At 43.7% G+C, this 25,989-nt stretch overlaps 1 protein-coding gene across 10 annotated transcripts in view; it reads left to right on the top strand.

The window, feature by feature from the left end:
- The window catches only part of LOC148899682 (syntaxin-binding protein 1-like), a 66,943-nt gene that overhangs the window by 6,607 nt on the left and 34,347 nt on the right, over positions 1-25,989 (top strand). For 4 of the 10 annotated variants that reach the window (XR_016114775.1, XR_016114776.1, XM_088995100.1 and 1 more), the window contains exons 4-9: positions 1,203-1,279; positions 9,648-9,726; positions 10,347-10,450; positions 17,633-17,781; positions 21,289-21,373; positions 25,281-25,411. Coding sequence is in view for 8 of the 10 variants with exons in the window: in XM_088995100.1 (XP_088851226.1) it covers positions 1,203-1,279; positions 9,648-9,726; positions 10,347-10,450; positions 17,633-17,781; positions 21,289-21,373; positions 25,281-25,411 (625 nt within the window). In the remaining 2 variants the exon portion in view is untranslated. Of the gene's footprint in view, positions 1-1,202; positions 1,280-1,301; positions 2,298-2,474; positions 3,244-4,105; positions 4,179-9,647; positions 9,727-10,346; positions 10,451-17,632; positions 17,782-21,288; positions 21,374-25,280; positions 25,412-25,989 lie in introns of those variants that run through there. The other 6 variants (XM_088995103.1, XM_088995104.1, XM_088995102.1 and 3 more) reach the window with 6 other exon arrangements.

Raw genomic sequence — 25,989 nt, 5'->3', positions numbered from 1 at the left:
GATCAGTGGCAGACTGCCATGTTCTGATTGGCGACCAACGGGTAGCGCTGTCGGCCCTGCCTGCAGCTGCGCAGGTGTTGGTCGTTTCAATCAGTGGCAGTCAAAAGGACTCCCGGTCAGGTCATTGCATTGTGCAGTGCATTAATTGCATTGTATGCTGTGCATGTGTTTTCTGCACCCTGTCAAGTTTGTTTCATCTTGGCAGACTTTTACTCTTGGTTTTCTTTGATACTTTGTATTTTTCTGTTGTGATGATTTTTGATGTTTTAGATTTTGTTTCCGCTGACTTTATTTTAATACAATTTCTCAAATACAACCTGCTGCTCCCTCCTGCCTGCTTATTTTGGGATCCACAACCGCCATCACCACCTTGCAAACTGTGACAGTTTGGATGCCACGATCTACATGGTGTATGAAATTAAAAACTTTCACAATTCTCCTAAAACTCATGAAATCACGATTCATTATGTTTCACCATTTTTGATCCTAATCGAAGGTTTAATGTGTAAGTTTGTTTGTTTTTTACTGGGTTCATGAATTCCTCTTTGACAGAGTGGAAGATAAGAATTTCTTCCTCAATCTCTTTCCCTCTTTCTTCTTCTCCCCCTAATTCTCGGTGCTCTGCAACTTGAAGTTACTGTACCACATGGCATTGAAATACCTGTAATTACAACTCCAAATGAAATCAATGCAATAATTCATATCGACCCACAATTGTGTACTAACCATTGGCGGGCCGTATTAAAAAGACCAATTGGCCTGCGGACTGTAATTTGCCCACCTCCATTCTGGAGTCTGGTTCATCTCCACATAGGTTCTCTGATTTGCAAGGGGTTGTCATTAATAATCACCAAATGACATGACAAAGCATTTTATTTTAAATAACAAACCACAAAAAAATGCCAGCCAGTTGGTTTATCTACCATGGGTCACTCGCATTGCCAGCAAAAAAAGTGTCCAGCAACTTGACACATGCCTACACTTTATATTAACAATTCACAATTTACATGTATTGTCTGTTGTCAATTGTCTGTCCTTTTTAGCCACATTATAAGTGCTTTGCACGCTGGTTCCGAGTGGACAGTAATTTCATCTGTGCTGTATGTCATACATATTAGCATATTTGACAATGAAGCTGACTTTGACTTAATACCTGATTATTAATCAGAGATTGCTAATTAAAACATTGCCCCTTTTCACAGTTGTAGAGGACATATCGAAGGGACGGGAGCCTCTGCCCAGCATGGAGGCCATCTATCTCATAACGCCCTCCGATGAGGTAAGAAGAAATCTGTGAAACACAACTCTCGTAAATGTATTGAAACCACATTTTGAAAAGATAAAAAAAGTAAATCCTTGATTAATTACAGAATTGACATGTACATTTTGCACAATAACTTTCCTAATGTTATCATGGTTATTGTCAAACCTACATGTTATCATCAGCTAGTGGTACACTGTATACGTGTGTGTGTGTGTGTGTGTGTGTGTGTGTGTGTGTGTGCGTGCGTGTGTGTGTGTGTGTGTGCGCGTGTGTGTGTGTGTGTGTGTGTGTGTGTGTGTGTGTGTGTGTGTGTGCGTGCGCGCCTCTGTGCGTGTTTGTGAGTGATGAGTGTGTACATATATTCCAAAAAAGCTGGAACTGGTGGCAAAAAAGAATATCATACAGATGAACAAGCCAACGAGGAGCTGATGGGTGCTCAGTCATTCACAATCAAAGATCTGGCAAGGTTCATCTCTTACTGAACAACTATGTGGGACAAAAGTTTCAGGACAATGTTGTCACATCCTCCTCAGCGCCAGGAGCGTGGCCCTCCCCTCCTGTCACATCCTCCTCTGCGCCAGCAGCGGGCCCCTCCCCTCCCTGCTATCCGGACTCACTTACCTGTTTCTCATTCCATTAATTGTGCCTTCTGGCTATAAAAGCCACCCGTTCCCGCTCGGTCCGCGCCGGTGTATTCTCCGTAGTTCCCTGTCACCCAGCAGCACGCAGGTCTGTTACGCTGTTCTATTCGGTTGCCTGATTTCCTGTTTGCTTTATGTGTCTCAGTAAAAACCTTTCTCGAATTTACCATGTGTATTTCGGATCCACCCCTTGCTAACTTTCTTCGTCCCTCGATACCTGTCACCACTCCTCGAGCGGACGTGACATAATACACCGGACAAAGATGGATCTCGCCGGTGGAGACAAATTCATATCCGCCTTAGCCCATCCGGTAGAGCGTTCGAGCCAGCTGGCGTAAGCACTCGAGGAGAACCGCCACATCGTGTCCTTGCTGGCTCAACGCCTACAGGAGGTAAAGACACGCCTCGCTACCCTGACGGCCCCTTCCTCCCCCCCGTGAGTAGTCGCGAGCTCTCCCTGCCGAACCCCTCACGCTACGAAGGCGAACCCGGGCCCTGTACTTGCTGGTTTTTGAACAACAACCCTCCGCCTTCGTTAGCGATGAGGCTAAAGTGGCTTTCATCACCAGCCTGCTCACGGGCCAGGCTGAGTCCTGGGTGTTGGCTGTCCGGGAGTCCCAGCCCGAACTTTGCAGTTCCTGTGGCTAAGCTTCGCCAAGTGTTCCACCACCCGGTCACAGAGTGCGAGCCTGAGGGACTCCTTCACGACTGTGTACAAGGAACGCGTTCGGCTGCTGAGTACTCCATCGACTTCCGCATCCAGGCTGCCCGGAGTGGCTACAACGATCGAGCGCTGAGAGGAGTGTTTCGTCGCGGACTGAGCGGCGCTCTCAAAGAAGAGCTGATGACCCGCAACGCTGGCACCACCCTCAGCGAGATGATCGATGGAGTCATCTGCCTGGACCATCGCCTCCGGGAGCGGCGGCGGGAGCAAGCAGAACGAGCAGCGGAACGACCACACCCGATGGCGACGAGCAGGCGCGACGCCAGGAGGAGTTCCCCGAGCCGATGCAGGTGGGGAGCGGGGGCGATCGTGCCAACCCCGGGGGTCGCCGCACTCAAGGGCCCCCGCCTAAGACCTCCAGCACCCGTAAGTCCCCGGCCAAACGGTGACCGCGGCGGCCGTCAGAGGCTTCGAGGACGGCTCCCGTCACGCGATTGGAGTTGGGCGGCAAATTATTCGGCCCGTCCAACTCCCAAGCTATACGGGCGCTAATGGATTCGGGGGCGGACGGGTGCTTTATCGACCCCCAACTGGCAGAGACATTGGGTTGCAGCATCGAGGACCTTAAGATCCCCAAGGAGATCCTGGACCTTGACGCCCGACTGATAGCCCGGGTAACGCATATCACCGCACCCCTTAAACTCCGGTTATCATGTAACCATGTCGAACACCACCAATTCCTGTTCATGCCCTCCCGCAACGTGCCACTCGTGCTGGGCATCCCTTGGCTCAGCACTCATGACCCTTCCATCTCGCGGGAGGTCCCCACCATACAGGGTTGGAGCCCCTAGTGCTACGGCAATTGTCTACAGTCGGCTACGGCAGGGCGAGACCCCTCCCGCGGCGGCGCGGCCAAAGAGATCTGCCTCGAGGGCGTGCCGCGTTGTTATCTTGATTTGCGGGAGGCGTTCAGTAAGGACAGCGCGCAATCCCTGCCACCCCACCGACCGTATGACTGCGGCATCCAACTGCAGCCGGGGGCTTCACTATCGGACTCCAGACTCTACCATATTTCACACCCGGAACAAGAAGCCCTTACCACGTACATTGACTCTTCCCTTGCGGCGGGACTTATCCGACCCTCGAGTTCTCCGCTCGGCGCAGGGTTCTTCTTTATCGAAAACAAAGATAGGTCCCTGCGTCCGTGTGTCGACTATCGGGGTCTGAACGACATCACCATTCGCAACAAATACCCTTTCCCCCTCATGGATTCGGCCTTCGCGCCCCTCCAATCGGCTACCATCTTCACCAAATTGGATTTGCGTAGCGCATACCACCTGGTTCGCATCAGAGAGGAGGAGTGGAAGACCACATTCAAGACGCCATTGGGGCATTTTGAATACCTGGTGATCCCGTTCGGACTCACTAACGCTGCCGCCGTATTTCAAAACCTCATCAACGATGTGCTCATGGACTTTCTCAATGTTTTTGTGTTTGTGTATTTAGATGACATCCTCATATTCTCTAAATCCACAGAAGAACACCAGCAGCATGTCCGACGGGTCCTGGCGCGGCTCCTGCAAAACCGGCTCTACGTGAAGGCAGAGAAGTGTGAATTCCACGTCCGCTCTCTGTCTTTTCTGGGGTTTGTCGTGGAGCAGGGGCAACTCCGGGCCGATCCCGCCAAGACCAAAGCGGTGGTAGAGTGGCCAACCCCGAAGACGCGCAAACAACTCCAGCGATTTTTGGGGTTTGCCAACTTCTACCGCCGCTTTATCCGCGGTTATAGTCATAAGGCACTCCCCCCCGGATGGTGGAAGGCGACCCTGTCTACACCGTGCGGGCGATAGTGGACTCCAAGCGCATGGGTAGGGGATTGCAGTACCTGGTCAATTGGGAGGGCTACGGGCCCGAAAAACGTCAGTGGGTTCTGCGTTCCTGGATTCTCGACCTATCTCTCACCCGGGCATTCCATTTGGCTCACCCCTGCAAACCGGGTGGGCCGCCAGGTGGCGTCCATTGAGGGGGGGGGGGCACTGTCACATCCTTTTCAGCGCCAGGAGTGTGCCCCTCCCCTCCTCTCACATCCTCCTCTGCGCCAGGAGCGGGCCCCTGCCCTCCGTGCAGTCCGGACTCACTCACCTGTTTCTCATTCCATTAATTGTGCCTTCTGGCTATAAAAGCCACCCATTCCCGCTCGGTCCGTGCCGGTGTATTCTCTGTAGTTCCCTGTCACCCAGCAGCACGCAGGTCTGTTACGCTGTTAATCTGTTGCCTGATTTCCTGTTTGCTTTATGTGTCTCAGTAAAAACCTTTCTTGAATTTACCGTCTCTACCATGTCCCTCTGTCACCGTCACCACTCCTCGAGCGGATGTGACAAATGTAACCTACTGTTTCAAGGAATTTGGGGATGTTGTCATTTATAGTCAAATTATATCATCAAAAAGTTTGGAATATCTGAAGAAATTACTGCATGCAAGCGGCAAGGCCAAACACCAATGCCAACACAATGCCTGTGGCTTTTGATCATCCTGGTGGCAAAACCGCACCCCTGTGTCTGCACCCCAGTGTCTTTACCATATGGCAGTGTCTGAAATAACGACTGCCCGGACACCCGGGGCATGCAACTTTTACGTCGGGCGTACAACTTACAAAACCTCTCCCCCCGGGTGGCAAAAAAAAAAATCAAACATTTGCTTTATTTGATAAAGCAAACCTTTGAACGAAGATTTCGAAATTGGAATAAATTATTCCGACTTCGCAATCTTCGTTCAGTTTGGAAATTTCAGAATTTCGATTCGTTTGACAATTTGCATACTCGGCACGGCAGCCGAACAGAAGCCTGCTTCGTGCTTCTGGACTTTCCCCGAGTCGTGCATTTGTATATCATTTTCTAAAGTAGAAGCACAGAACCTCAGCCCCAGGAGAAATATTCAAAAGAAGCTAACAAAATTTATGACACTACAAAACGTAAACATACATTATCCCGTGACTGTAAAGTGTCCTTGGGAGTTATGAAAGGCACTTAGAAATTAATGTATTATTATTATTATTATTATTATTATTATTATTATTATTATTATTATTATTATTATGTCTGTGTAAGCTCTCAGTAGTACAGGAGTGGTCCATCGATGAAAAAGTTTCTTCAGCCGTCATATGTACTTCTTTGAATTAATCTAATTACATAGATAAAGGGGAAAGGAAAGCCGTTGTCGTGGATGTAGCGGTCCCGAGTGATGGGAACATCAGAAAGAAGGAACATGAGAAAATCGAGAAATACCAAGGGCTCAGAGAGGAGCTGGAGAGAGCCTGGAAGGTAAAGGTGACAGTCGTGCCTGTGGTGGTCGGAGCACTTGGGGCAGTGACCCCCAAACTCGACGAGTGGTTGCAACAGATCCCGGGAACAACATCGGATATCTCGGTCCAGAAAAGCGCAGTGCTGGGAACAGCACGGATACTGCGCAGAACCTTCAAGCTTCCTGGCCTCTGGTAGAGGACCCGAGCTGAAATGGGGACAGACACCACCCATGGTGGGTGAGACGAGGATTTTATATATATATATATATATATATATATATATATATATATATATATATATATATATATATATATATCGGGTGTCACAACAGTGACTGTCTTCCTCTCCACGATGCTGCCGTGTTAATGAGACCAGACGCGTGAATGTGTCTTTTTATTTCTTTTATTTCTGCAACACAGTATGGCAGAAGGGATGGGTGAAGTCGCATGGGTTTCGTCTTGTGATTAACCGGAATCTCCTCGAGATTGTTCTCAAATGCAAAACATTGTAGATAACAAAACAGAATTAACAACGTGTGATCGTATAGTGGTTATTTACAGAAAAAGAGAATACAACACAAGTTCACTGTTATTTACAAGACGTCCCTGAACGCATCATAGGCGGAGACTCGGCAGAACACGCTGTGCGCTCGTAATGGCTGGCGCACAGTTCAACCCGCCACGGACACTCACGGGCAAATGAAACACGACACAAGAAACTAAATATTGTTCAATAAAAACGAAATGAAACAATTATTACCTGCAACACAGTATGGCAGAAGGGATGGGTGAAGTCGCATGGGTTTCGTCTTGTGATTAACTGCGCAATAGAAAAGCACTATGAAGCACATGTGCTCCAAAGTTCCACTCTACAAAACGTGAAGTAAATAATGACACAAAAAGTAATCTGGACTCGAAATGAATAAAGGAACTAATTAGATAACACTAGACAGTATAAAAGGGGAAACAAAATAAGATATTGTCATGAAAATGCGCGTTAATCGAGACCAACAGAAAATTGCGACTCACCCTGAATCTCCTCGAGATTGTTCTGGAAACTATGGGCGGGACATGGTGCCACACTGTGCGCCGTTGCGTCACTTCCTTCATAATTTAATACTCCGTTACACATATATATATATATATATATATATATATATATATATATATATATATATATATATATATATATAAAGTCCAAGATGTAATGTAAAGATGTAATTGCAATGTAGCAATCGATTCTAAACACCCTTTACAACACAAACTAAGAGTTATCAGAACCCTCCAGCATAGGGCTAAACTAATACCAACAAGCGTTGAAGGTGGAGAAAAGGTGTCAAAACATATCAGGAGAGCACTCACAAACTGTGGGCACACTCAGTGGTCATTTAACAAATGTCAGAAAGAAAGAATAGGGAATGAAACCAAAAATTCAAAGACACAAAAAGGAGAGGAGTAGCAGTACCTTACATTGCGGGAGTTTCTGAAAAACTACAAAGAGTCCTTTGGCAACACAAAATTCCTACTTATTTCAAACAAAACACTTTAAGGCAGAAATTAGTGCATACAAAAGATGGGCTGCCAAATGAAAAACAAAGTAATGTAGTTTATTCAATACATTGTAAGAATGAAAATTGTAAAGAGCAGTACATTGGGGAGACTAAACAAATTCTCAAAAAAAGACTTTATCAACATTGCAGGGATAATACTAGTGGGCCTCAATCGGCAGTACATATGCACCGAAAAGCTAGCAACCACTCATTTGACGACAATGAGGTTAAAATCTTAGCGAAAGAACATAGATGGTTTGAAAGGGGAGTAAAAGAAGCAATTTTCATAAAACAACTAAATCCTTCATTAAACCGGTTTGGTGAGGTGAGGTTCAATTTAGATCGTTCGTACAACAGCCTACTTAGGCAAAATAGGATTAGGAATACTGATGAGGTGATACCGGTGGAAGTTGGGCATTGAGGCCAGTTGTTAGTCAGGACTATAGGAACAATCAGTGGAGTGGCAGTGAGTAGTCCTCTGCTCCCCCCAACCTGAGAGCAGGGACCTATCATAGAAGAGTCCGGAACCCTGAATTGGTTGCTAGCCAATCGCAGGTCACACAAAGACATACAACAGTCACTCTCACACTCACACCTAGGGACAATTTGGAGTGGTCAATCTGCCTGCCATGCATGTTTTTGGAGTGTGGGAGGAAACCGGAGGACCCGGAGAAAACCCATGCGGGTCCGGGGAGAACATGCAAACTCCACACAGGGAGGCCGGACCGGGACGCGAACCGGCGACCTCTGCACTGTGAAGCCGGTGTGCTAACCACTCGACTACCGGGCCGCCTATTATTATTATTATTATTATTATTATTATTATTATTATTATTATTATTATTATTATTATTATTATTATTATTATTATTATTATTAAAAACACATTGGAAAGAAGAGTTCATGTGGCTTGTAGCAGATGACACAACGCAAACATTGCCTTGTGCAACATGACAAACAGTGTATGAACAAATGACACCTGGATCAAAATTATCAGCATGGGACATTTACAATAATAAGCAAGGTAGCATTTTTGGTATGTACATCCTTCATTAAAAAAATCCTTAATACTTTGCAACAATGTTTTTTTGGGCGATTAGTCGTCTTATTGTTCCAAGTTGTGAAAATGCAGGCAACTTTATGGTGGGGCAGGCAACTTTTCAGAGTTCTCTGCCCTGGTGTGCGGTAACGTTTTGTCATGAGTTTCAGACAATGTATATAGGCTCGAGAACACTTGAAAAAGCCAATATCAGTTAAGTCAGTTTAGTGTAACTTCCGTAGTTTCCAAGACCAAGCAATTGCCATTGATCAACAAAACACCAAAACGCATCCACTCCTCTTGGCCTGAGCTCATCAAGATGGACTGAAAGTGGAAAAGTGTTCTTTGGTCTTGCATGTCCACATTTCATTTTTAGATATATTTTTTTGTAATTCTGGACCCCATTCCTTTTGGACACATTTCAAAAGAACGCGACGAGACCGTTATGGACACAACTTTCATTCCTTTCATCACTTTGCTGCTGTGAAATGTAAATTTCTCCACTGTGAGACTAATAAAGGCATATCCAATCCAATCCAAAAGCCAGCATCGTTTGGGGCTGTGTTCATGGCAATGGCATCTGTGATGGGAGCATTAATGCTGAATTACAAAGAGGTTTGGGGAGAAATATATGCTGCCATAAAAGCAACGCCTTTTTCTTGAATGTTTCAGCTTAATTTGTCGCGACAATGACAAAACACATTGTTACAACAGCGTTCATTCATAATAAAGGATAAAAGTGTGAATGTACTAGCTTGCCTGCAGCGCAGACCTTTTCCGTATTGAAATGTGTGGTGCAGGGTGACGTATAAAATGCAACATAGACCCTGTACTGTTTCAGAACTGAAGCTTAAACATTTGGGTCTTAATTTCTTGGGTCTTAACATTAATTGAATGCTATTCAAAGGTGATGTAACATGGTGTTTCACAAGACTGTTCCAGCCTGTCAGTAACCCATATTTGAGCTGCAGTTGGAAACGTGCTGACTTCTGTGGTGCAAATGTCTGCTTAATTTGAGGGAAACTGTACTTGTAATATTATTTCATTGTTATACTATATTACAAATTGCCACCATTGGGTTTCCTTATATAAAGGAAGTGTGTCTTAGCTCACAAAATCATGAATTGTTCCTGAAGTAACTAGTTTTTACAAAAGATCATGAGAAATTATATCACTTTCTGTTGACAGTCCGTTGAGGGTTTGATTGATGACTTCAGGAATCCACAGTCCCTGCGGTATAGGGCAGCCCATGTCTTCTTCACCGACAGTGAGTAACACAAAGCTGTAGATGCATTTTTAAATAAACACATACAATTGCCGGTTAGAATATTTTAAACTAACAATACAATGTACATGTCATGTTTTAGAATATTTTACAAAAATGGTTGCTCACGAGCAGCACTGTGGTCGCCTGGTTAGCATGACCTCCTCACAGTGTCGATTTCAGTTCTAGCCTTCCTGTGCGGAGTTTGCATGTTCTCTCCGTGCATGTGTGGGTTTTCTCTGGTTTTCTTGTCACATTCAAAAAGCATGTGTGGCAAGTTCATGGAGCAACCTAAATAAAACAACCCAATGTGTGAGGGCCCATGGTTGTTTGCATGCACCCTGCAATTGGGTGGCAACCAGTTCAGGTTGTGCCCCACCTATTGCCCAAAGACAGCTGGGCTCGGGTCCAGCATGCCTGCGACCCTCTTGAAGATAAGTCAATGGGAAGTTGGATCGGTGGTTGGCTTGCTTACTGCTGATGGACACCGTTTTTATACACAGGTTACATGGGGCTTAATTTCTGTGTTCTCTTGAAACACAATCTAGCATTAGCATGTATTGCTTCACTGAGGGAAGTTTTATGGATTTAAATAACACATTGCTGTTTGATTTTTTTTGCAGCAATTCCAGACTCCATGTTTGGTCTCCTGACCAACTCTCGCGCCTCCAAATCCATGAAGGCCTTGACTGAGATCCATGTAGCCTTTCTGCCCTATGAATCTCAGGTATGGAAATGCGTTTTGTAAAGTCCTGGAGATGCACGGATGAAGTCATTAATAACATTATTATTTTGTGAGTTAAGTATTAATTACACAGTGTTAAATTTTCATAAATATTTATATAATATTTACAGTATGTAGTGCATCCCTTTTTGAAGGTCCTAGTCACTAGCCAATCATAGTTTAAGAGAACTCTGATATATACCAGCACATGCAGAAGCCGTAAAAAATCAACCTTTTGGTTAGCAACTCGAAATCTGATTGGTTAAAAGCAACAGATTGATCGACACATTTGATGCTCCAAGGCCCGCAGAACTGTGAAGGCGTTCAGGTAGATTTCTGACCCTGGTAACGAATGATGGATGAAATGTGATTGGTTAAATGCTTAAATATGAAAACACACATTTGGAAGAGTCACAACAGGGTAAAAGTAATTAAAAGAAGATAAAAGAAGCTGAAAGACAATTATTTAATACAAATTCATGGACAAAATATAATTAATATGCGTCTGTGATTCCAGTATTTTTAGGCCAGAACAGAAGGGGGGTTCGATGGTTCACCACTGCTGCTACTGCATCTGACATATGAGACAGACAGCCTTTTCTTTGCGTTGAACAAAAAAAACAAAAAAAAAATCAATTGTCCAAAGTTGGTTAAATAACCTGCATTCTGCATCTATTTTCTCATCCCTAACCTTTTTGCCATGGTCTCGCTCTTTTCAAGAGGGGCGGGGTTGAGGATTTTTTTTCTGGGGTTGCTAGTCGTGTACCCGTAGTGTACCGACCGTGCCAAGGCTCTGAGGCGTATGTTCAGTAAACAGTTAAAGAATAATTGCGAAGCACGTTTCGAGGCGTGGGTCGCTTTCGCTTTTGCCACACCCAAAGCCTTTGAACGCATGTGGCTCTGCCTGATGCCTCGCGAGACAATATTCTACGTCATCACCCACTTGTAGATTCGCTGGTCATTTGAAATAAAATGGTTCGCTGAGACGACAATGACCTGACAGCTATCACACACCAAACTCGCATCTTTAATTGACATACCTGTCAACCTTGGCTAATAGCTCCTCATATAAATGATTACAATTTCCTTATAAAACTTGCTGTACGCCGTGCATTATTTGAAATGATAAAAAAACACACGAACAAGAGCGGAAATGCAGAGAGCTCAACTCTCATGCGCACGTTATGCTTTTATCAATCCAACCGTACACAGCAATAACAAATAATATACAGTGATACCTCGGTTTACGAACCACTTGGCTTACAAACTTTTCGGTTTACGAACGTTACATTTATGAAAAGTTTACCTTGGCGAACAAACTATTTTTCGGGATACACACGGAGCTGCCACAATGAGTAAAGTGTCGTTCACGAACAAGCCCGTTCTCCTAACAAAAAATTGGTGGCTGACTGTTTTGTCCTCTATTCCCTGCACCCAGTCTTTGGTTAAAGCCACGTGATTGGTCAAGAACGCAGCAGTGAGGGGTTGGGGGTTACAGACAGAGAGAGAGTGAGGCCGTTCTCCCAAAAACAAAATGGTGTCTTCGGTTAAAGCCATGTGATTGGTCAAGAACGCAGCAGGGGGGGGGGGGGGGGGGTAATCATTAAAGAGACAGGCAGACGACAGAGAGATAGTGAGAAACGCACGCAAATTATTTAACGCCAAGTAACGTTTATGACGCTAACTACTTCCGCCTTTTCCAATGCAGATACGAAGCACATGTAGAGCATTTCATTCCCAGGGTTGGCCCGCCAGTTTTTGCCTGCGCTGGTCACGGCAAAATTGGCAATGGCGGTGATAACCCCTTTCGGCCCTTTTAAATTCCTCCGCATGCCTTTTAGTCTGAAGGGGGCGGCACAGACCTTTCAAAGACTGATGGACTCTGTCTTGCGAGGCCTCGATTTTGTGTTCGTCTATCTCAGGGGTCGGGAACTTATGGCTCGTGAGCCATATATGGCTCTTTTGATGATTGCATATGGCTCGCCGATAAAACTAAATACATATTGTCGGTTTTTTTCGCCGTTCATTTCCCGTTGGGGCTGCAGTTGGCGGAAAGCGCAATTTTGATTGGATGACACTGACCTAGAATGGCCGAAAGCGCCATTTTGATACGATCCTAATGAGGAATAAGCGGTACGGAAAATGATATATATATATATCAGCGAGGTGCGGTGAGGTTCATGGGTGGTGAGGTACTGACGTCATCACAGTCAGATTTACAAACATGAACTCTACAGCGTAGCTTATTCACCCTTTAATTGGCAACAGTTAACGTGTTTTGCTTAAAATGTCATGTCAGCATTCTTTCTATAAACTGTAGCATAGAAAAAAAGAATAAAAAAATGTTATTATCGTGTTACCTTTACTTATAAATGAAGTCCATGCGCCGCTCCTTCTGAAGAAAGGCATCAATACCTTCTTTGTAGAAGCCTTCCTGATCTTTCTTCAGTTTTAAAAGTCTCTCCATTTCTTTCAATTTAGATATGTAATCCTTCATTCAGAAAATAAGGCCAAGCAACATGAAAAAATGACTGGATGGTTGCACTTAACTAACTAACTGTTTACTGTAGCTCGCTGTCACTAATTCTATTATTCTGCAGCAAAGAGGCGCAAGAAGAGTCTCTGGAGTCACCAGCGCCCCTTGTCATGAGGCAGGAGAACTGTGTACCTCACCTATACACACAGTTTTGATAAAAAATAAACACTCTAGTACAGTGTTTATAATGTAAAGTAACTCTACATTATATTATATATATATAATAATAATATTAATAAATAAAACTCTTCTTGCGTCATCGAATCCATCCTGTGTTCTTCCATCACCGTTTGGTTCGGGGCCGCCACAAAAATGGACAAAATCCGAATTCAACGGACAGTTAGGACGGCGGAAAAAATCATTGGCACCGCCCTACCCACTCTCGAGGACTTGCACACTGCAAGAATCCGAACAAGGGCGCGGAAAATCCTACTGGACCCTCCGCACCCTGCCCACCACCTTTTCCAGCTACTCCCCTCAGGCAGGCGCTACCGATCCATGCGCACCAAATCCAGCAGACATTTAAACAGCTTCTTCCCCCAAGCCATTAACTCTTTGAACTCTTCAACAGTAGCCAAAATGGAACTGTATAGTGCCACTTAGCAGTTTTTTTGACGACGATACTAGTGCAGCGTGTTCTACCGGAAACAAATTCCTTGTGTGTTCTACATACTTGGCAATAAAGATGATTCTGATTCTGATTCTGAATCTGATATTTGCGTTGTTGTGCGTCGTGTGGAATGGATACGAATTGTTTTTCAGCATTTTTGACCATGACATTCATCAAGGAGGAGACTGTGCTAAGCGGTTGCGCCTTTTCGGCAGCATGGATATGCCAGTGTGGCGTCACACGTGTGTATGATTTTGAAGTGCGCCTTTTAACCCTTTCATGTCTTTCAATTCCTTGATCTCCTTGATGTGCGTCTCACCCTGACGCATATCACACGCTTGAAAATGGTATAAAGGGGCCATTGTGGTTTTTTGCGCCTGTAATGGGCAGCATCTTCATAGCCCCGCTTTGTTCAGTGGAAGGTCGGTGCTGTTGGACAGTCTGCGGCTGGATGGATACATGGCTTGGGGAGCCCCCGATAAGAAGGAAGGAGCGTCAGCGAAGAGCGCCCATGCGTATATGGAACTATCGCGGGATGGAATTGAAGCTATTTTATGGGGGACAGGAGATGTGAGACAATCTCTTTTCGTCAATGGATGCTACAGCTGCGTGTTTGCTTTCAACATTTAGCTTGTAGTCGACGTGCACATTCCACCATGATGTCCCTGATCCACTAGTGAAAAGACGCTTTGATCCTCTCCTCTTTCATCAGGAACTGCTTTATGTAACAAAGAGGGTACAGAAAGTGCTTAAGAATGAATGTCTCTCTGTGTCTTTGTGTTGTCATGTCATTTGTTATTTAGTTTTTTTTGTTCTTTTGACTTCAAGACGGCACCGCGAGAGTGGCTGCCTTTCCAGCAGCTCCTGTGTTTTGCTTTTCTACTTTCATTTCTTTTATAACTTTTCTGCTGTGATATGTAAATTTCTCCACTGCGAGACTAATAAAGGCAAATCCAATCCAATCCAATACACCAGCTAAACTGTAGAAATGTAGTTCATATACTCAAAGTGTTTGAACACTTTAATAGCGATATGCTGAGGGACAGCAATGCGGTCTCACTGCAGAGCAAGCCAGCACAGTTAGCATAGTCATTGCGCAATCCATGGTGAGGCTCAGCCGGCTGCTGCCTCACCGCTCGTCTCCACTTAGTATTTCAACGGTAAATGTGAAAATTCAGCAATTTTGAGAAAACATCCAAAAACGGTGAAGTTAAATGGAAAGGAACTTGAAAGTACAACTCACTAAATAAATATAACCTCCCATGACTGCACGTCACTGATATATATATATATATATATATATATATATATATATATATATATATATATATATATATATATATATATATATATATATATATACAGGCGGCCCGGTAGTCGAGTGGTTAGCACACCGGCTTCACAGTGCAGAGGTCGCCGGTTCGCGTCCCGGTCCGGCCTCCCTGTGTGGAGTTTGCATGTTCTCCCCGGACCCGCGTGGGTTTTCTCCGGGTCCTCAGGTTTCCTCCCACACTCCAAAAAACATGCATGGCAGGCAGATTGACCACTCCAAATTGTCCCTAGGTGTGAGTGTGAGAGTGACTGTTGTACGTCTTTGTGTGCCCTGCGATTGGCTGGCAACCAATTCTGGGTGTCCCCCGCCTCGTGCCCGAAGACAGCTGAGATAGGCTCCAGCAACCCCCGCGACCCTAATAAGGAATAAGCGGTACGGAAAATGAGATGAGAGATGAGATATATATATACAGTAAAGTCTCGTTATATCGAGAAAATTACATGCGCGCAGGATCGGATATACCGATAGTCCCGGTTGTATCGATATTTTTTCGGACTCCCGAGAATATCGATATAACGAGACTTTACTGTGTATATATATATATATATATATATATATATATATATACAGTAAAGTCTCGTTATATCGATATTCAAGGGAGTCCGAAAAAATATCGATATAACCGGGACTATCGATATATCCGACCCTGTTTGCATGTAATTTTCTCCGTGCGTGCATAGAAATAGTATCGATATAACCGGGACTATCGATATATCCGATATCGATATAACGAGACTTTACTGTATATATATATATATATATATATATATATATATACAGTGAGACCTCAGCTTACGAACACCTTACCTTACGAACCTTTCGGTTACGAACGTCAAATTTATGAAAATTAAACCTTGAAATATGCACTATTTTTCACGATACACACCCACCACAGTAGGCGGAGTGATCTTCGGATCTGGCGGAGTGATCTTCGGCGGAAGCACACGACCGAACAGCGCACCTTTCCACACCCTCTCTCTCTGAATTAACACGATCGCCTCCGAGGAGCTTTTTGCAGATAATTCCGCCTGTTCACTGAGTCCGAAGGCTCGCTGACCGCACCCGTACTCCTCTCGGTTTCGCAATTGTCCCCGCTTTATATCCTTCGTCACATGATGTTCTGGAAAGTTCTATCTCCTCTCCATTTCATCCAAGCAGGAAGGAGGGAGTACAGTTCAAGCCAGGACACAGGGGTCTTCTCCGGTGGGAGGGGCCATGTTGCTCAGTCCTTTATCATTTTTTCAATTTTTAATTGGATTTACCTTGAAGACACCGTGATTGGTGGAATTATGAGAAATTGCCTCTCAGGAGCGGGTCGGGCTCGAGGTCGTTCCGGAGTGGTAAGAATTCAAGTTCCACCAATTAATAACAAAATAACCATTAAAGAATTAGGCAAGTTGCCTTGGGAGCGTTTCTAGACCTGATCAATCTGTGAAAAGTTAACCAATAATAGACAAAAGCATAACCGCATAGACAAGATGATTTTATTATAATTTGTATTTTTTCACTTTATTGTATTTGATTGTTATTGTTTTGTTCTACTCCTTAATCCTTTTATCTTGGGAGAATCGACATGAAAAAATTTTCGTCGGCATTAAAGGGTTGTGCAGTCCGGGATCGCAGTTGTGAAATGGCATCGTGTGAGAAGGGAAATGAACCACAATAAACCCGTTGATTGCATAAGTACGAGTCATTGTAGTCTCTGAAAAGATATCAAGTGATCCTCTCCGTTACAAGCTCCAAAAATGAATAAAAGTGTGAAACAGTGGGAGTCGCCGTCTGTCGCAACGGTTCCTCTTTTTTGATAATCTGTCGACAACGTAAAAGGTTCGAAGCTTTTTTATTCCGGCTTGTAGCTTAAGCCCAAACCTACTAAACGCCCCCGAAACAAACCCGAATGATCGTAACAATGATGATTAAACTTGATCCAGGTGTGATACCAATTGCAACAGCGTGAAAAATCTGAGAGAATACTGCCGTAAAAGCGCAGGGTCCGTTTCCTGTATCTCCGATTCTGAAAAAGAATGAAAGCAGTTGGCCTTGGGAAGCCCAGCGTTCCCTTCCTTCGCGGTTACTCGTCGGGGACGAAGAAGGAAGGGAGGAAGACCGGGTGGACTGCGCAAAAGGAGCGACAATTACTTAGCTCGAGGCAGTGAGAACCTGGACGAATTTCTCTCAGGGATCGGCTCGCGTAATAAAGGGAAGTTAGAAAGGAGGAACTTGCGGCCGGCGGCCGAGTGCTGGGGCAGAGTGGCGAAGCGGCGGAGGGGGACCTCGCGCCCACTTCCTCGTTTCTCTCTCTCGCGGTCCCGCTCGCCCGCAGGGACTTCCTTCCCCCTTTCCTCGAACGGCCGTTACTGGGAGGGCCGATCTACAGGGACAAATCAAAAGAGGGCGGGAGGAAGGAGCGAGTGTTCCCTCCCCCTTTTCCGATTTCCCGATTCGATTTTCCCGTCGCTGACAGTACCTTGTCTAATTGGACTCAACCAATAGAGATAACCTAAAATTAATCAAAATACATTGCATGTATGATTATGTATCAGTGGTTATTTGTGTAAAGACACCATTGCAAGCCTGCAAAAAAAGCCATCGCACATCGTTTACATGTTGGCCAGCAGAAGAGGTCTTGCACATAAAACCTCGATAAACAAACTTTTTGTGAACCATTTGTAATGGCTGATTAAACCATGTTTTCCTTTGGTGCAGGTCTTCTCGCTGGATAAAGTAGATGCCTTTCAGGACTTCTACAGTCCCTTCAAAGCTGATGTTAAGAATAACATGCTGGAAGGTTGCGCCGAACAAATAGCAACCCTCTGTGCCACTCTAAAAGAATACCCTGGAATTCGATACAGAGGGTGAGACCAATATTCATTCATTTTTTTCTTTCATGTATTTATCAATTTATGTATTCTGGTCAGTCCGCTTATCCTCACAAGAGTTGCAGAGCCAATCCCAGCCAACTTCGGGCAGTGTGCTGGGTACACCGTTACCCGGCCTCAAGGGGACAGACACATAAATCAATAACCATCAGTACTCAAGACTCACACTTTGGGACAATTTAGAGCATTCCATTAACATGCCAAACATATTTTTGGAATGTGGGACGAAACTGGAATACCCCCCCCAAAAAAAAAAAAAAAACGCATAGGCACAGGGAGAACATAAAATATACACACAGGAAGGCCAGAGCTGGAATCGAACCTAGCTGTGAGGTCCATGAGCTAACCAGTCAGGTTAAAATGAAAATCGCATACATATTTGTGGTCAGAGGTTCACATGCATTAATCATGGACATACAGTAAAAATAATAATTTCTGTGTTAGAATTTTGGAATGGGTCTTTGCCAAGGATGGAATAATTCAACATACCTACATTATACAAATCTACCAGACTGAAATGTATTCAACTGAGATTGGCTGGAAATCAGTTTTCAGGATGTACCCAACTGCCCCCCCACACACACACATGCACACGTACGCACGCACACACACACACACACACACACACACACACACACACACACACACACACACACACACACACACACACACACACACGCACACACACACACGTGTCCAGTATACCTGCTGAAGATGTGAAGATGGATGAAAATGGATGTATGCATCAACACAAAAAGCAATGTGTTTGAGGGGCCATTGGACAGGTACACCTGAGACTCAGAAGGCAAGATTTTTTTTTTGTCTGGCCTGTAGAATCTGTTGGATTCATCGAGCTGTGAAATTGATGCTATTGCGAATGGCACATGCATACATTTATTCTCACACCTTGAGTCAAGCCACAAATGTTTCAAAGCAGAGCCACTTCAGTACAGTGTACAGTGGTCCCCTTGTTGCCCCCTCCAAAGTAGAAAGCCCTTCTAAATTCATTTCAATTTTTTTTCAAATGTAATTTTTTTTTATGGATCCTACTTTGATGTTTCGCATCTTAAACCAAATGCAAAAATTCAACAAAGATAACCAAAGTAAACATTCCACACCATTTTCAAAGTCAAGTAAACTATCTCAAGAAGCTGCAACAAAATGTCATGATCCAAAGAAATTCAAGAACAGAAAAGAAATTCAGTAATAGACCTCATAAAATGTTCCAAAGTCATTCCTAATGTTTAGGGCTCCAGCAAATCACGGAGAGAGCCATTATCCACAAATTCGATTGGATTTACCTTTATCAGTGTCACATTTACATTTCACAGCAACAAAGTTGTGAAAGGAAGACGAAAGGAATGAAAGAAGTACAAAAACCAAATACAGTTCCGGACCAGCTGGAAAGACGGCCACTCTCGCTGCGCCATCTTGAAGTCAAAAGAATAAAAAAAAAAAAAACTAAAAAAAACAAATAATATGACAACACAAAGACAATATGGCAAAACAAAGACAAAGAGTCATTCATTCTTAAGCACTTTCTGTACCCTCTTTGTGACATGAAGCAGTTCTAGATGAAAGAGGAGATGATCGAAGCATCAGTTTCACAAGTGGATCAGGGACGTCATGGTGGAATGTGCACATCTACTACAAGATAAATGTTGAAAGCAAACACGTAGCTGTAGCATCCGTTGACGAATGCTGCCCACGACAGGTGCAAAAAATGTGTGGAACAGTAATGATCCTTCCCAGTCTTAGTTCTTCATTCATCTTAATTTTGCAAACTACATCTGTATGATTCCCAAGATATTTTGGAAGAGGATTCTTGAGACTATGAAAATGCAAGTTGACCATTTTGGAAATTACGTGTCTTATTACATGTGGTGTAAACGGAACATTGCATTCTAGAAAAAGACCAGTAAACTAAGAGTCAACTAAAATCTTGAAGGGGATTGTTTGGCTAACAGTCCTCACGCTGATGCTCATTTTTCCTCTGCAGGTACGATCAAAATCGTTTCCGAATTGGTTTAAACCAGGGGTGCTCACACTTTTTCAGCATACGAGCTACTTATAAAAACAACCTAGTCAAAAAGATCCCACTATAAAAATGCAAAACATAATTATTTTCAAATGTATTAAGGATTCTTTGTATGTACAAGGTATGTTGATGTACCTTGCATAACTGCATAAGCCAATATTGCACAACACACATAATAACTACATATACATAACATAATAAATAACTATTAACATGTGTTGTAATTACCTGAGTTTACTTTGATGACTTGCACTGAATTGAATCAGCCAGAGATGCATAGTCCGGACAGTAGTTGCTGACAGCCAGCCTCAAGCAGATTTCCAAATGTTCATCAGTCATGGTGGAACGGTATTTAGACTTCATGATCTTCATGTAGGAAAAGGCTGACTCACATAAATAAGTGGAGCCGAATAATGCAGTCAATGAGGTAGCACATTTTCCTCTATGAGTAAGTTCCAGAACTGTCCATGAGCCCTGGACTTCAGCAGTGAGAACACTCACAATCTCCGATGTCTTTCCACATTTTGCTGGGTTAAATCCTCAGCCATGGCTTCACAGCGCCGTGTAACTGTATGTCTTGACAGCTGCAGAGCTTTGATTGAAGATAATATCTCGGCCTTATTTTTAAAGTCTCGGAACAAGGAGTCAGCTGCTTCAACGAATGCTTCTTTTACCATCTCTCCGTCTTGGAAGGACTTATTCTTTTTAACGATGTCGTGACTCACCCGGAACGATGCTTCGGTGCCGGCTTTCGCTTTTGAAGTATGTTGAGTGAAAAATGACTGCTGTCCGGGCAACTGGGATTTTAGTTTGTCCACCTTTCTCTTTCTCAGCTGGCTTTTCAGCGGGAAGTCAATATCGTATTTTCCATGAACAGTCCGAAAATGCCGCTCCACATTTTCCTATTCCGTATGAAAGTAAGATGTTTTGCCCCCTTACTTGGTCCAGCTTTCTCACTCATTTTGATCACCATATGTTTTAGCAAGGGCTTAAAAACGAGGGGAATTCGCTGACTAGCTTGTAAATTTTGTTGCGTTTAGCGCTGTTGTTTACGGACGCACGGCGACCTAAAGGTCAAAATTCAGTTGTCATCTGAATGGTTGCCCTGTATGTCAATCAAGTGACGGGACGTTTGATAGGCTGACAAATTGTTTTTTTTTTTTTTACTGTCACGCTGCGATCGACCAGTACTACCTCCGCGATCGACCAGTAGATCGCAATCGACATAATGAGCACCCCTGGTTTAAACAAACGAACTGAATATTTCTTAGTGGGGTTGTGCTTGAGATTAAGTGAATTATTTTTTATTATAACCATATACAGATGAGTGCATTACAGTACTAAAGGGCTGTAAGTGTTCAGCTATTTTTTCCATAATTACAACAGTTTGAAAAAACAAACACCTCTCTCAAAATTGTACTGTATTTGTTTTTTGTGTTTTTCAGAGAGTACAAAGACTGTGCTGTTCTGGCCCAAATGCTACAAGACAAGTTGGATGGCTACAAGGCTGATGACCCCAGCATCGGAGAGGTGGGAGACATACAGAAGTTGAAAAAAAGCAATAGCTCAACTCAACTGTACTTATAGAGCACAAAGTTTTTTACACGGAGCAACTATCAGATACACAACAACAAAGCAATAAATCAGTCGCATGATTGTATGAAGCACCAGGGAGTAAAACTAAGACCACACCTTCATCATGCTGTGTCAAATGCCAAGGAGTAAGAGTGAGTTTTGAGGTGAGTTTCAAAGACGGGCAGCGTGGGGACTTCCCAAATATTTAGTGGGAGGTCATTACAAAGAGAGGGGCTTGATCACCTCTGAGCCTCCGTTTAGTTCTTGGTATGTCTAATCATGTCTGGTCAGCAAACCTGAAGCATCTGGAAAGTGTGTAGGGGTGGATGAGTTTGGAAAGCTAAGGTGGCGCGAGGTCATTTAAAGATTTAATGGACAACCGACATAACTTTTTTGTTTCCTAACTGACATCAGAAAAACGTTTCATAGCATCTAAAATACCCAAAACACGCAGTATGATATTTTTAGTCAAATGCAAAACAACAATAAAAATGACTTAAAGTGTCCAAAATCTGCAAAAAAAATGAACCCGGAAGTGGCCAGTTTCAGAAGGTCCCGCCCCCTTGGTCGTGGTGTCACCCCAAGACGTCTTGTCTTGCTGGAGAATCAAAAAAAATTACTTTACTCATCCAGTTATGAATATGATTCAAATACTTCTGAAGAGGAAAACATACATGTTTGCAATCGATTAAAGAATTTATTCCGTGCCATTTTTAAGGCAATTGGGGGGGGGGGGGGTGGAGCACCAAAAAAGAGGCAGAAAATGGCGACAAAGCTCCGTGTAAGGAATTAATCAGGCTGATTAATTCCTGTGTAAACAGGCTGATTAATTCCTTACATGGAGCTTTTTCGCCCTCTTCTGCCTCTTTTTGGTGCAACATGAAGTTTTCAGACCAAACAAGTACAGCAAAATGCTTTGACGTGATGGAAGGACTGGTACAATGTGTCCGTTTTTCGGTCAGGGGCGTTCCTTCAGTGACGTAGGGTGAGGACTCGTCACCAACTCAAAAACAAGACTTCCAGAATATTCAGCGCGAGTCTTAAAACGTAAAATATCGCTATATGTGGTGGAATCTTTGTAAAATACGCTCAGAAGTCATTTGAAGCCATTTTACAAATTATGGAAACAACTTGTCAAGAGACGTCGGTTGTCCTTTAAAAACAAATAATAGGATCTTGAAAATAACTTTCAAATTTATAGGGAGTCAGATAAGGGATGCCAGGGATGAAAGTACAAGTTATGCTCCCACTTACGAGTACCAGTCAAGAGGCGAGCAGCAGCATTCTGGACCAGCTGAAAGATTAGGTGACTCAAAAGTAAAGTGTATTACAGTACTCATGCTTCTTCGAGAGAAAGGAGATGTTTTATTTTAGCCAGATGCCTAAGAGGAAAGAAGCTGGACTTAATAACGGGACCAATTTGCCGGTCAAATTTAAAATCGCTGTCCAATTTGGCTTATGTTTGAGACTGTTGACTTAAGCCAAGGACACAGGGGGGCGCAGTCTTCTGACTGGGGTGTACACGGGGCACTGCTGTTTTCTATTCGTTGAGGTTCAATAAATTTTGTGCTAACCATATTTTGATTTCCACCAGGCAGGATAAAAGTAGCCTTAATGGGAAAGCATCATTTTGCTCAGTGGCACATGGATCTGACAGTCATTTGCATAGCAGTGGAAGGAATTACCATGTTTCCTTAAAACGGAACCCAATGGGATCAGGTATAATGAGAACAGCAGAGGCCCAAGAATTGAGCATTAGTCTCACATGACCAAGGGGCGAGATGTGACTCAGAGCAGCCAAGGCTAACACAAAAGGTTCTGCCGGCTAAATAGGACCTAAACCACTCAAGAGCGCTACAAGCAATGCCCACCAAGTGCTGCAAACAATCGAGTATCAAATGCTGCAGTCAAACCCGCCCACCATCCTCCTAAAACAAACAGAAAACATGTATTCTCCAGTGTCAGATCTGGGTAGCAACTCATTTACAGTACCCATACAAACTAACTTTAAGAACAGCTGTGACATCGTTGCCAATAATTTGGGTTGATCTGCTACACTGTGGACCATGCATGATGTTTGGAAAAAAACAAGCCATAAAAACTAATCTGTTGTGAATCAAAATCCATGATCATCTACTCAAAAATAATATTGTGGTAGTCACCTATATCAGGGGTGTCCAAACATTATGCAAAGGGGGCCATATTTGGGGGGTGTTAAAAATGTATGGGGGGCAACCATGGCAGATGTTCTTTACTATAACAGCAATTAATTAAAATCACTTTCAGCGAGCTATTCTGTGTTTCACATGTGCTTTTTTTATTTTAATTTTCAACTATCAAAAGCATGTGTTTTGGTTCATTTGAAACATCTCATCTCATTTTCCGTACCGCTTATTCCTCATTAGGGTCGCGGGGGTTGCTGGAGCCTATCACAGCTGTCTTCGGGCACGAGGCGGGGGACACCCTGAATTGGTTGCCAGCCAATCGCAGGGCACACAAAGACATACAACAGTCACTCTCACACTCACACCGAGGGACAATTTGGAGTGTTCAATCTGCCTGCCATGCATGTTTTTGGAGTGTGGGAGGAAACCGGAGGACCCGGAGAAAACCCACGCAGGTCCGGGGAGAACATGCAAACTCCACACAGGGAGGCCGGACCAAGACGCGAACCGGTGACCTCTGCACTGTGAAGCCGTTGTGCTAACCACTCGACTACCGGGCCGCCCTTCATTTGAAACATGCATAGCAAAAATGAACTGACATATACTGACAAATTGAAGTAGAATATTTAATGGGTTTATCGTGATCGTTCGTTCCTGGCTCATCGTTTCTACGGGTGGTGATGGCAGAGGATGGATAAATCAGCTGGAAGCCAGGTGTCAGACAGAACGTTAGTTTAATCTTGAAGACAGCGGAGTCATTGTGGGAGGTCGGCCGAGGAGGAAGCAGGAAGGCTGAGAGAGCGAGAGACGGACTGGGAGAGCATTTATATGACTGACACGGTGCGACACAATAGGATGTGACATAATGGGGTGTGACATCATGTAAAGAAAGGCAGGATGACGTATCAGGAAGTCGAAACTAAAACGAAATGATGCAAAAAGATGTTTAAAGATTTTCGTATAGCGAATTACACCAACATATTCACTTAAATTCACTTTTTTAACACTAACTTTTTTTTGTAGCAGTTGAACAGAAGTAATTGTTTTTTTATTGATTGTCATTGTTTTAGAAAATACTTTTAAAATGTAAAAAAAAAAATCACAATTTTAGAAAATTGGGGTGGCGGCTCATTCAATTACTACTCTTTTATAATTTGCTGTTGTTAATTGAGCCTCTGGATGGCAGCATTTATCATACGCAGGTAACAGCGCGACTGCCCAATGTATTAATTCTGCATGCGGACAAGACGTAATTGATTTGATGATGGAGGCTGCGGCCCGGATGACAATTGACTACGGGCTGGACTTTAGACATGTCTGACCTATGTCTTTGTGTCTGGCAATTGTGCTGCGAGTCCATATTATTGACGTGTTGTCAAATAAGGCACATGTGAGTCCAGCTGTTGCGTTAACGTGGGTAACTTTTATTTGACTTCCAATGCAATCCGTTCTGTCCAGTTACTCTCTCGTCTGGTCCTTGACGACCCTGCTGACGTAATCACGCAGTGACACTGATCTTGTTGTCAACGATTACACAACAGTACACATAAATATATATACAGCTTAGTTACAGGATGTTGAAGTACATGGTTCTGCAAAATTATTGTTTATGACATTGTTTTGATATGATTTTACTCTGCTAATAAAGGAACTGTATAATGTAGATAGTCTTTTGTTTCCATGCTGGCTTCCTTCAGGGTCCAGATAAGTGCCGGAGTCAACTAATCATCTTGGACCGAGGATTTGACCCTGTGTCACCTCTTCTACATGAGCTCACTCTTCAGGCAATGGCCTACGACCTGTTAGGCATTGAGAATGATGTCTATAGGTACATATCACCACACGCACATTCAGATCGCTAAACGTTTTATTACATATTTTATCCAATCACAAAAATAAGAATCAACAAACCAACCACAATTAGTAACTAAGAACCCATTAACCACACAAGGGTCACGGGCATAGTGGAGCCTATCTCAGCTGCGGGCAGCAGGCGGGGACAAGCTCAACTGGTTTCCAGCCAATCAAAGTGCACACATCGAGCAACAATCATTCATGTTCACACTCACACATTTTGAGTGGTGAATCAGCCTGCCATGCATGTTTCTTAGGAATGTGGGAGGAAACCAGAGTTCCCGGAGTGTGATGAAGGCAAGAAGAGAACATGCTAATCATCGTTCCACCTGCAATCCTTTATTTAAAAATTATGACTGACAAATGTATTGAGTCTTTTCTGTTTCATCTGTAAGTGCACTCTTCCATAATACAACACAGTTGAGGCAAAATAGAGTAGTTTTGGTTTATCAAATCCGAGAATTTTCTTTCAGTGATGACATGGCGTTCAAGTGTGAACATAGTGTTACCATACTCGTCTGCCATTGTCTGTCAGGGGCCTCATTAAGTATG

The sequence above is a fragment of the Hippocampus bargibanti genome, linkage group LG04 (assembly GCF_051943395.1).
Source record: "Hippocampus bargibanti isolate YZ-2025 linkage group LG04, ASM5194339v1, whole genome shotgun sequence".
Lineage (NCBI taxonomy): Eukaryota > Metazoa > Chordata > Actinopteri > Syngnathiformes > Syngnathidae > Hippocampus > Hippocampus bargibanti.
The sequence above is the reverse complement of the archived record's forward strand: the minus strand, read 5'-3'. Positions and strand labels throughout refer to the sequence as shown.